This window comes from Neolamprologus multifasciatus, chromosome 12 (genome assembly GCF_963576455.1).
Source record: "Neolamprologus multifasciatus chromosome 12, fNeoMul1.2, whole genome shotgun sequence".
Lineage (NCBI taxonomy): Eukaryota > Metazoa > Chordata > Actinopteri > Cichliformes > Cichlidae > Neolamprologus > Neolamprologus multifasciatus.
Genome location: NC_140450.1, coordinates 16,517,822 through 16,529,878, shown reverse-complemented (window position 1 = coordinate 16,529,878; position 12,057 = coordinate 16,517,822). Strand labels below are relative to the sequence as shown.

Below are 12,057 nucleotides of genomic sequence, written 5' to 3'. Positions count from 1 at the left end.
AAAAAAATGGAGTATCAAATAAGTAAATAAACATTAATTGGCATATATGAGTTTAAAAAAAACAAAAAACAACTCATGTAATGGCAGCACGGTGGCACGGTGGTTAGCACTGTTGCCGCACAGCAAGAAGGTCCTGAGCAGGGCCGTGCAGAGACGTCGTTTAAAGGGGCGGGTGCTCAAAGTTAAAAAGGGGCACATTGAACCAGGCTGAATAACAACAATACACGTTCATCAAGAATCTAATATGGGCAACAAGGCAAAGCAAACGTAGCCTATGTTTTACCTGATGGGTACAACGTTGCTGTTGAGGGGTTGCTGCTGCTCCTGCTGCTGATAGTGCTGGAGGGCAGGGCTGTGTTGATCTGAGAATGTAGACATTAAAAAGTCCATAGGAGAGATGGTAGCTGATTAAACAAGTGTCATGAGATAATAACAAAATGCAAAGATTGATGACAGCGCTTGGAACCATAAGGCAACAAAAAACTGAGAAATAATTTAGGCTCTGCCTGTGAATCACTCTTTGCTTCTCTTCTTCCTTCCATCCCATCATTTCATATATCACTCTCCACTTGCTGTCTATCTGAGAACAAGGCACAACTTGCTATTGCAATAAACTATAATTTAATTATCAACACCTAACAACTCTTGCACTTAATCTATAATAAAATGACGACAGAAAAATGTTATAGCACTGCCTTTAGTAGCCTCACACAGCTCCTACTGTTTCCTCCTCATGTCCTTACCAGGCATGTCTGGACAATGTTATATCATGAGTAATAATTTTAAAAAATCCATATACATAAAACACACACATGCACGCACACACAGTGACATTTTAGACCTTCTTCAGAATACTGGATATACTGTGGGCATCACGGTGCTGATCCAGAATCCTTACATTATTATTACTAGAGCTACAATAATAAAGCAATGAGGAGGGGGAAGTAATAAATATGAAATAATGTATTTATGATGATTCCATTTGTTTCACTATCCACTCTGTGCAGGGGCAAAGCTTATGACATTTTTAAACTGTAGAGATACAATAATTTTACTGCTGTAAAATCCAAATTTTGTCTTATTTAAAATATAAATCTACTATAATCTGCTTCTTAATGTATGTTCTTTAAAATACAGTGTGTGTTTTTAATATATTATAATAATGCATAATTATGTGGACATGCATATTAGATCGTTTTTTAGTGAAATATAATCCCTCCAGAAAGGCAGGAAAAGCCCGGAAACTTACTTTAAAACTAAATATGTTCTAAATACTTTAAAACTAAATATGTTCTAAATACTTTAAAACTAAATATGTTCCCTAAAACGGTGGACAGAGCTGCAGACCCATGACAGCCTTACACAGGTAGCCAGCAGCTATGACCAGCACTACTTGTGCAGTTAATAAAAGGACAGGTAATGTTTGTCGCGCTGTTGCACACACAGCACGCTCATTTGTTTCAGTTCGTCAGTTGCAACAAGACACCTTACCAACGTGTACGTAATAAGCTAATACTGTGTGCTGTAGACTACAGTGTACGCTGTACACCTACTTACTGGTTTTGTCGCATCAGTCTGTGTCTCTGAGTTAATTTGTGTTTCTCCTACAGCTCCCGACCGCAAAAAATGCACGTGCTCTTTGTGAGCTCGTTCCCGGCTCGTAACCAGCGCGTTCTGCCGTCAAGGGCGATCATTGGTTAAATGTGATCATGTGACTGATGCAAGCCAGATCCTTTTATTTAGCAAAACTGTGATTAATAGTTAAATATTATTGTTGAGCTTCCGCTTATCCCTGAAGAATGGATGGATGGATGGATAACAACTCATGTATCAAATATGATTCACTTGGCGTTACGTTGTCGATGAAATTCTCAGCAGTCACCAGTGCCTACAATACCCAGAATCCCCTGCTGCTCCAGCAAAGCTAGCGTACCGAACGTTAGTTACGTAACGTAGTTTCAAAGGTTGTATACATCTGTCGGGGTTCCCGTCCAGGAAATATGATGTGACTGTAAGTTAAGAAAGTTTTTTGTGCTTTTTGATGGCAATGAACCCTCCACAGGTAAGAGTCTGTCTGGCTCTAATAAATAAAATATATAAAAAGTGGGCCTACTTTGTTCATGAGATGAAACACAGCATTAACTGTTAACAGTGCGAGAACACGGCGCGGAAATGCATCGAAAATCATCGCTTCTGGATTTTAAAAAAGAAAACATGACCACAATAGCTAAATGACCGTCTTGAAAATAGTAGTTATCACTCCAAAAAATCTGGAAAACAGGATTCAAAGTTTTTTTTATGTGAAAAATATCCCACTTGAAAAACTTTCTAAAAGCCAGTTGTTCGCTCTGTTCGGTCTGAACGTTATCAGAGTAGCTTACCTCTCTGTGAGTGTTTGTGAAATGTCAAAGAATATCTTTGGGCACACTAGAGTTTCAGATTTGTGTTTTAATTCAAGGTCCTGCTGGTTTTCCTTCATTTCTTTTCCTCTCATAAATAAATAAAGCTTTCTTTTAATGAATCCATTGCAGTGTGTTATGTTACTGCATTTTAGTCACTTCTATTTCCCCACATCTCAACTGGTCAAGCTGTTTCTTTCTGTTATCCAGCAGATAAGAGCTGATATTCTGTCTGCTTTCACCACTCACCTCTTTCTGTTTGTTTCCAGGTCTTTTCAGTCTGCTGTCATGAGCTCTTGATGTCTGTCTTGTTATAAGTCATCATGAGTGGTACTGCGCTGGCTGTTGTGGTGGTGGTCGTTTTTTTCTTGGCCCTCTACCTCCTCCAGCGTTATGGAGATCTGTGGAAGCAGCAGAAGCTGGTCCTGTTTGGAACGCTGCTGTCCTGGTACCTGTGCTTCCTCATCGTCTTCATCCTACCACTTGATGTCAGCATGGTACTAGACATTAATTTCTTTATTAGTGTAACTTTATTTTTTCAGGGGGTGGGCAAGAGTAAGATTTTTATGTGCTTTTTGAAATATTTTCTCTAAGTAAGGTTGAGCTGTGTGTTTATTTTTACAAATCTCACCTCTGGGGTCTTACATTAACTATGTTCACTGCACTTTTACATGTGTTTGCCTGACTGTGCAAACTCTACTCTTTTGCCAGGCTGTCTACAATCAGTGCAATTCTAACATTACAAACACCACTACTGCAACTCCAACGAACCCCAGTAGTAGGAGTGAGGCCAACTTGTCTCCTTTTCCATCTATGAGGTAAAGACTTTGTTTTGATTTATCAGAAATAGGGCCATAGTTTTCCAGATTTGCTCCACCGCCATGCAGCATTATACACAACACAGCAGATAATCTGCTGATCTGCACATATCCACTTTGTCCGTGTTTGTTTAGCAAAGGAGCCAGCATTCCACGGGGATCTCATAATCTCATTTGCTCATCTTTCACATGACTTCTCCATGTATTTGATTGCTTTAAGCCCAAGTAAAGCCTTACAACTGAACAGACTTTATTCACTCAGTTCAAGTCGCTCTACTGTTTTGTTTGGTGTTCTAAAACTGTTAAGAATCAGCGTTTTTTTGCTTATTTGTAATTCCCCTAGATGATATCAGTACTCATCATTTTTATGTGTTACATACACTCACCGGCCACTTTATTAGTTACACCTAGTTAGCAATGGGTTGGACTCCTTTAATTCTTTGGGGCATAGATTCAAGAAGTCGCTCTTATCAATACTGACATGATAGCATCACATAATTCCTGCAGAATTGTCAGCTGCACTTGCATGATTATAATTTCTCATTCCACCACATTCCAAAGGTGCTCAATGGAATTGAGATCTGGTGACTGTGGAGACCTTTTGAGATACTCCAGTAGGCTTTCGTGTTTAAACAATGCTCAGCTGATATTAAGGGGATGAAAGTCTGCCAAGAAAATATCTTCACAGCATTACACCACAGCCAGCAGCATCCTGAAGTGTTGATACATGTTGGCATAAACAACATGTGCTTTCATGTTGTTTATGCCAAATTTACAAATGAGTAGTTATTCAACTTACTCTTGCCTTCCTATCAGATATTTGCGTGAACAAGCAAGTGTATCTAACACAGTGGCTGATCGGTGTCATCTCTCAGATTTCACCCTTCACCCTAATACGATGGAGGTGAATTAAATTCCATTCGTGGCTCTCGCAGCTTTGAGAAATACAGTTTTAGAATTCAGGAGTAATACTTCTTTACAAAAATGTTACCGCATTTAGTTCGTACATTGTTTTATTTTATTGGAGCTATTCTTTATTAGAAATCTGTCATGAAATTTGGGGGCACTGAACCTTTTAGGGGGAATGAGTGATTTTGAAATGGCAACAAAATCCATACAGTGTATATTTTATGGATTCAAGGTGTGGTTGTGTTAAAGTTGTGATGATGTATTATGTGGCTTTTGAGCATTTAGAATTTTATACCTGGCTTCCAGTGTGCTTTTTTTCTCTAATTCTTTAATAATCTGTGTGCGCTTCAGTCCACCAGGCAAGTGTGAGGAGCCTTGGACTTATATTCCAAATGACACCCTCGAAGTGTTTTGGAGAGTTGTATACTGGACTTCTCAGTTTCTTACATGGTAAGATCCTCTTACTCATAAACATACGATAAATAAAGCGTCCCATGTTAGGAGTCAGGATGGCTAAGTGTTCCACCAGAGGGCACTCCCTATCCTCCCTGTTGGCAATAGGTGTATCTGATATCCCCGTGTTGGTGTTGGTCCTGGATCATCATAGTTACTGTTGGTCTGGATTCATCATTGCATGTGACCAGTCACATTGTTATGATGCCATAGTTTTGCAATGTGAAAACAGACCTGCCGATGTTCACTCAGGAAAAAAGGGTTATGGGGTCTGATCAGGCTTAGGCAGAGTGCAAATGAGTTGTTGTTGTGACAGACTCTTTTGAAAAAAAAGTTATCATATTATCTTAGTAATGAGTCTGACTAACTAACTAAATATTAAAAATGTTAAGGAAATGTGTTTATCTTTAATGCGTCTCCAAAAAATATTAGCTGATATTTTTAATTAAATCAGCAATAATCGGTGAAAAAAGTCCTATATCAGTTGGGCTGTAATTCATTCTTCTTCTTTTTTTTACACATCATTCTACCTTAAGTTAAAAAATGTTTTGACTTTCCTTTTCTCTCTGTTTCTTTCTGTCTGTTCTCTGTGTGAGCATGCAGGCTGCTGTTGCCCTTTATGCAGTCTTATGCACGCTCAGGAGCTTTCTCAGTGGTTGGAAAGATCAAAACAGCTTTAATTGAAAATGCACTTTATTATGGCTCATACCTTCTCATCTTCATCGCTCTGCTCATCTATGTGGCTGTTCAGCTAAAGTGGAAACTGACCTGGTAAGTCGAGTTGGAACTGTATGCACTGTGTTTCAATTTGTGCTTTCTGGTTAGCATGATCAGCATAATCTACTTTCTTTCTTTTAAATCATGTAGGGCGGACCTCCAGACCATAGGGATTACAGCTGCCAACACCTGGGGACTCTTCCTCCTGGTCCTATTGCTAGGCTATGGCTTGGTGGAAATCCCACGGTCTTATTGGCTGTCATCTTCCCACAATTACGTGCTATCCAAGAGCTACTTCAAGGTAGCAAAGATGGCTACTGAGAAGGCAGAGGCAGATGAGAAACTTGCAGATGTCATGGAGGCAAGGGTTTACTTATAACAGAATAAAGAATAAACTGCAGCATATTAATTTTTTTTCTTTACAAAAATAATCTGCTTTTTTTAACAGGAGGTTGCAGGCATCCATGCCTCTGTCAGGCAAAACCACTTTCTAAGGAAGTATGTGGACATAATTTTGACAAAGGTAAGAAATGAAACCAAATTCTACAAACAATTTTTTCCTCATGCATATATTGTGCATTTTCAGCTTGTACACTGGGCTCATTTGAGTGTCATTTCACTTCAGTGTCCCACAAAGTACCAAGAAGAGATGGGAATAAATGTGGAAATCTCTCGCGTGGACCAGAATGCCCCTCCCACCAAAAGAGTCCTAGTTAAACTTCATGAAAAAGTAATTAATTCTTTTTAAAATTGCACTGTGAATTTTTAAAAAAAGCAAAAAAATATGATTACACATTAAAATACCTGTAAAAAGTGTTTGCCCATCTTTCCTGTATGTTTTGTATTTGCGTGTGTGTTTTCAGGTGGTCAGCGCAGTGCAGAGACACAATCAGACTCAGGTTCAGTGGTCTATCCTGTTAGAGCAGGCCTTTCATCTGGAAGATGTAGCAAAAAGCCAGAACAACTCGCTCCGACACTTCACCCACAGCTTCCCTTTAGCACACCGTGGCTGGATCCGTAGGTTCATCTACACTCCAACTGTAGGTGAGTTCTTAGATTCCCACATGGAGTATTAAAAGTAAAACTTATTATGGCATTGATGATATATCTAATACAGCTTTAAAAATGTTCTTGAATATCTGCCATAATAGAAAATTGTGGTTTGTTTTCAGTTAGCAACAAGAATATTTCTCTTTTTTGAACTGTTTGTCGTCTGGCAAACAACATGCAACTTTTAGGCAGTCATGTGCCTTTTTTTTGTATAACATAAATGTGAGTTTGCACTTACACGCATATTTATTTGTGTTTGTGTGTGTGTGTGTTCAGAGTGGTTTTGGGAGTGTGTGCTCAGACAGGGCCTCTGCAGGCTGCTGGCCGTCCTCCTGTGCTTACTCTCCGCTGCAGTAATCTGGTCTGAGTGCACCTTCTTCAGCACACACCCCGTCCTTTCTCTGTTTGCGGTCTTTATTCAGTTGGCTGAAAAATGGTACAACTATCATTGCATTGAGGTGAGTATGTATTAGTGCTGTCAGCGTTAATCCCGTTAGAATGACGTTACTACAAGGAGTAACACAGTATTTTGAGTTTTTTTTTCCTTTTTGCCAGAAAATTGGTGAAAGAAACAAAAGTTAGCCTTTCAAACACTTGGACTCCAACATTATTATTTTATTTAAAACCAACAGAAATCTGCTGTGAACATAAACATGTTGGTTATTTTGTTCTCTTCAGTTCAAGCCTAACCGTGTTTCCTTTTTCTCTCCAACAGATGGTGTGCTTTGTCGGTATCCTGTTCATGTGCGTGTGCGTCTACTCCACAGTTTTCAGGATACGATTTTTCAACTACTATTACCTGGTGCCACATCACCAGACTGATGCTTACAGCCTGCTGTTCAGTGGCATGTATGTGCAGCATATTTACACTATAACGGATGAAGTGAGTTGAAATGGAAAGTTAGTTAGTCAAACACATCTTTGCATTTTGGTTTCATATCAATGGAACAATAGGTTATAGGTCAGACTTTCCAAACAGGAAGCACAATTCAGTCTGGTATGCTTAATTTGTGTTGTCCTAATTTTAATATTCTCTCTCTTTCTCTCTTTTTCCCTGTATGACTCAGGTTATTTTGCCGTCTCACTCCACCTTTATGCCTCAACTTTCTGGGAATGATTCACATGGACTCTGCCATCTCACACAAGAACAGAGTACAGACATCTTACACCTCTGTGGGTTCCACAAATTCACGTATCAACACACACAGACATTTGTACCTGTAAATTAAATGTGTGTTTTTCTTTTCTTTGTGTTTTTTTTTTATCAGATTATGGGCTCTATGCAGCTGCTGTCATTTATATCAGATGGGTTCTACATCTATTATCCCATGCTGGTGTTGCTGCTGTGCTTTGCTACATATTACAAGTAAACCAGCAATCTCTAACAACTTTTGCACATTCTTGTGTATTTTTCCCACCTAAAAATAGTCCAATGGCTGATTTAAGATGTATAAGTACAGCTATAAATATGAGAACTTAGAAGACTATATATTTAAAGAAAGCTATGGAACAAATAACAAGTTTTAATAATATTGTTAGAGTAAGTAACATTGTTACAGTTTATCTCATAATAGAGTAAAAATCTGTCTTGTCTATAATCCATGAAGCGTTGATGGTTTTGTGACTCATGATGTAAAATATTGTACAAGTGTAAAACACTCGTTATTTAAATTATGCTTAAAAATTGCATTTTCATTTTTTGTTGGACTCATTGTTTGAAGTAGAGTTGATAGGACTTTAGCTTTTCTACTGAATTCTGCTTTTGTCCAGAATCTGTAGTGCAAACACATTTCCAAACACATTATCACGCCCTTTATTTATACTACTTACCAATTTAATCCAGTGTGGTTAAAATCATCCCAGCTATACACTACCAACCTGTTTATCACAAATTGTACGGTAGAAATGTATTAGTTTTATACTTTCTATTACTCTGATACACTTAAGATGAAGGTTAATTATGAGCAAAAAAATGGCCATTTTGCAGAAGGAATCTGCTCTGAAAAACCCATCACGTTTTTGTCTTGAGTATAAGAACTTATGTGTTACAGTATGTATGTCAATCATTTTGTTTTGTAGTCTGGGGCCTCGCTGTTTGAACCTCTTGGGCTTCCATCAGTACATCACTGATGATGATTTGATCTCTGACCTGGTGGATGAAGGCAGGGAACTCATCAAAAGAGGTAATTTGATCACAAGTTCAATCGCTTACTCTTTCTGAAGTTTCTGTGCAGCAGTTTTGGCTGCTAAACATATCCAGATTTTTACAGTTAATGTTTTCATGCATTATTATAGTAACCTATGAAAAAGGCTTTTTTTGTATGTTTGTTATGTTTGTACTGTATGTTTTATAATTTGTTCTTCTGTAGAAAGAAGGAAAAGACAAAGAGCTGAAGATGGAGAGAATCGAAGATGGGTAGATATTTTCTTTCTTTAGTCACTCAAGACAAGAAGATCTATCCAGCCTATTGGTTTGCCGGTTCTACTGGTTTGTGTGTATAGTGTGCCTACTTTGTTTTGTGCTTCAGGCGTGGAGGGAGCGGTATGGTGTCGATGGGGCCACTGGGCGAAACAGAGCTGGTTACACTGAGTTAAAGGATAACCAGAAGGAGCCTGTAACAAAGATCAAGAAAAGTGGTAGGGCTCTTTCTCATATCACTACATCTATCTAATATTTTCTTCACACTTTTTTTTTAAAATCGATATTTGTCCACCTAACTTGCTGCTCATACAAGAAACTAAAAATCTATCATTTTAGACCTAGGGCACCTCACCCACTTGAGATACATATCCGTACAGGCTTTACAGCTTGCCTGGTTGGGTTTCTGTGTTCCCACAGGAAGTTATTCTTAGGTTTCTATGAACATGACACAAGTAAAAAGAACTTATCATACAGGAATCTATGCAAAAGACTGAACAAGTATGGCTTGTTTGGAAGTGCTGCCACAAGAAGGCCTCTTTTCTCTAAAAAGAACATGGCAGCATGGCTTTGGTGTCAGGCTCAGGAGAGACTCGGAGGCAGACCTAAGTTCACAAATTTACCCACAGACACCAGGTGCGGATATATACAAGTGAGGGGGCACAGGAAGAGGGTCTCCGGGAAACACAGGCATGGGAAGGGGACGGCTATGTACACAATCCTTCACTGAAGCTCAGGTAGCTCGGACTCCGGCTTTTGGCTCACCAAACGGCGGTCCTCAGGCTGGCGAGAATCTGGCACAGGGAGGAAGAACAGGTAAGCAGCGGCACGAAAGAAACTCGGGTAAAAGCTCGGACTAGAAATGACACTGACGAGTGTTACACAATAATCCAGCGAGGAAGCACTCTCAGCAGCTGCCTTAAGAAGTGGATGAGATGAGACGATTGTTTGCAGGTGTCCGAGCCAGGGGCTGGAGCCGTCATGACTCCGCCCCGGTAGAGCGCAGTGCGCGGGAGGGGAGAGAGAGATGCAGCACAACAAAAACAACTGTAGCCATACAGAGTCAGCTGAGAAGGCACAGGGTCATGACATTTGGTTTACATTTTATTATCCAAACACAGCAAGAAAACACCTCATACAAGTTGTCATGCATGGTGTGCAGGTGTAATGATTTGGGTCTCAGGACCTGGACACCTGTTGACCACAAACTGCTCTGTACAAAAAGTATTCTAGAGTTAAATGTGAGGCCATCTGTCTGACAGCGAAAGCCTTGTTGTAGCTTGGTAATGCAACAAGATAATGATTCCGAGCAGCAGCAACAAGTCGGAATCAAAGTGTTGTAAAATTACAGTCAAATTCAAGATTTCTATCTGATTCAAATTATGTGGCAAGAACCTAATACGCTGCACATGAACAACTGCCTGCTTTACATCTATATATTTCTACATATATAAATATCTAGCAGATGGTAGATAACGGTCATTTCTTTGCTGCAGATGATTATTACGAAGAACATTTCTAGAGTTTTTAACATGTCACCACCTTTCCCCCTTTGTTTTGAATTACACCAAACATGGATTTTTGATGGATTATCATGATTTATATGGTAAATAAACTGGTTTTTATATCGTGCTTTTCTACTCTACTTAAGCACTCATTATACAACTTGTGTCATTCACCCAGTCATACAGGTACGGTTTTTCTATGAATGCATACATCGAACTACTAACCTTCCAATTAGTAAATGACCTCTGTCTCTGGAGCTATAGCCACCCCTTGTAGAAGAAGTCAACCTGCTTACTAGTGTTGTGCATCTTTTCTTCTCTGTATTCACAGTTGTCACATTTACCAGAACAAACGAAAAGTCAGACGAGCAGCAGACGGGCTTACTGCAGGAAGACTCCAGTGATGACGAGTCGCCCAACAGAAGGTATGATGTCATTCAGTACCAAGAATATAGTTGGTTAGTGTTAAAATAAATCTGAATAATATTGTGTTTTAAAAGAATGCTAACAGTCCCTCTCTGTCGCACTGTGTCACTGTGTTTAATGCTGTAGATCCACAGCAGGAAGTTACCTTACTCTGTCACCTCCAGTGAAGGGCGTGTTTGACGACGTGTGACGCACGAAGGACCTGGAGGGAAATCAAAAAGCTAATATGTGCTGTAAATAGAATAAATGATTCAAATGGTACATTTTCTTCAAAGGGAAGTCTGAATGCAGATAATTCACTCATAAGAAAAAAAAAAGTAAAGATGTTTAATAGATGTAAAATATAACTTTAATAAAGGGTTTTATATCACAAGCATTTTTGGTGGTATTCATAGCGATCAGTAACTGTAAGAACTTAACACATGTGTAAATGCATGCTTGATATTGTTATGTTTTATAATAAAATTGGTGGATAACAGAGCTCATAGTATGTGCATAGATTTTATATTTATTTAATTTGAAATTCAATTTCTGTGCCTAAAGCAAAATGTCAAAGAGAATATATCAAAAACATAAACACGTTTAAAGTTGTGTTTTCAACTGTATCTGCTAAATAGCATCATTTTCATGCGGTGCCGGTGCTGGCATCTATTTATACAATTTTGAACTGTTCAATTGTTATTGTATAAATAAAACATAATGTTTTTGCATGTACTTTATCTGCTGTTGGATTTTGAGTGGCCTAAAATATATAAAGCAGCATCCCAAGATGTCCTTTATAGCACTTTTTTTCAAATGTCACAATGTTTATTTTATTTTATGACCTGAGGGTTGTTTTTTTAAATTTTAAATAGATAATTATTGCAAGACCATTGTTTGCAAATATATGGAGAGAGGTTTATACTGTAACTCCATGAGTGTACAGAGTTTTGTTTTTGGGTTTTTTTTACATGTATTTTTTGCAGCCCTCTGCATGTCCTAATGACATAATTTGTCCAATATAGCCACTATCCCTTTCAAAAACATTGCCTCTCTAACCTTTTCTCCACACCACTCAACCTGAGCTGTTCCTCTCATCTACTCTTTTCTCATCCTGGTCCCTCCCAGTTTGAGGATCTTCAGCTCTGCCACGTCCACCTTGGGCCCCTGACTTTTGCTAGTGCAATGCATACCACCACCTCTCCAGGCATTCTTCCACCTGCTCTAACAATAGAGCACAATGTTGTCTGCAAACATAAGTCCTGCCCATCATCATTAAAAACAAGAAAGGGCTCAGAGCTGAATCTGTGAGTCAGGCCCACCCTTAGTTTGAGCCCATCTGTCACTTCTACCACACAACTCACCACTGTCTCGCTGTCTTC

At 38.9% G+C, this 12,057-nt stretch overlaps 1 protein-coding gene across 3 annotated transcripts; it reads left to right on the top strand.

Annotated features, from left to right (window-relative positions):
- The first annotated feature begins 1,806 nt into the window (after positions 1 to 1,806).
- On the top strand, positions 1,807 to 11,462 carry LOC146506700 (G-protein coupled receptor-associated protein LMBRD2B-like). Of its 3 annotated transcripts, none has more exons than XM_085180722.1 (18): positions 1,807 to 2,011; positions 2,669 to 2,896; positions 3,111 to 3,217; positions 4,478 to 4,576; positions 5,183 to 5,350; positions 5,447 to 5,657; positions 5,745 to 5,819; positions 5,922 to 6,026; positions 6,160 to 6,340; positions 6,623 to 6,804; positions 7,062 to 7,195; positions 7,414 to 7,519; positions 7,615 to 7,712; positions 8,426 to 8,529; positions 8,716 to 8,762; positions 8,875 to 8,983; positions 10,602 to 10,695; positions 10,823 to 11,462. In XM_085180722.1, exons 2-18 carry the CDS (start codon positions 2,723 to 2,725, stop codon positions 10,884 to 10,886), a joined length of 2,058 nt encoding a protein of 685 aa, XP_085036848.1. In that variant the 5' UTR covers positions 1,807 to 2,011; positions 2,669 to 2,722; the 3' UTR covers positions 10,887 to 11,462. The 3 variants fall into 3 exon arrangements, with proteins under 3 accessions (XP_085036848.1, XP_085036846.1, XP_085036847.1); XM_085180720.1 differs by having other exon boundaries at positions 1,807 to 2,062; XM_085180721.1 differs by having other exon boundaries at positions 1,807 to 2,896.
- The last annotated feature ends 595 nt before the right edge of the window (positions 11,463 to 12,057 follow it).

What these genes read in the sequence shown, in the direction of transcription:
- LOC146506700 (XM_085180722.1), top strand. Translation starts at nt 2,723, where the DNA reads ATGAGTGGTACTGCGCTGGCTGTTGTGGTGGTGGTCGTTTTTTTCTTG. An exon ending in TGCTTTGCTACATATTACAA is followed by an intron (nt 7,713 to 8,425) that starts GTAAACCAGCAA and finishes TTTGTTTTGTAG; the next exon opens with TCTGGGGCCTCGCTGTTTGA. An exon ending in GACGAGTCGCCCAACAGAAG is followed by an intron (nt 10,696 to 10,822) that starts GTATGATGTCAT and finishes TTAATGCTGTAG; the next exon opens with ATCCACAGCAGGAAGTTACC.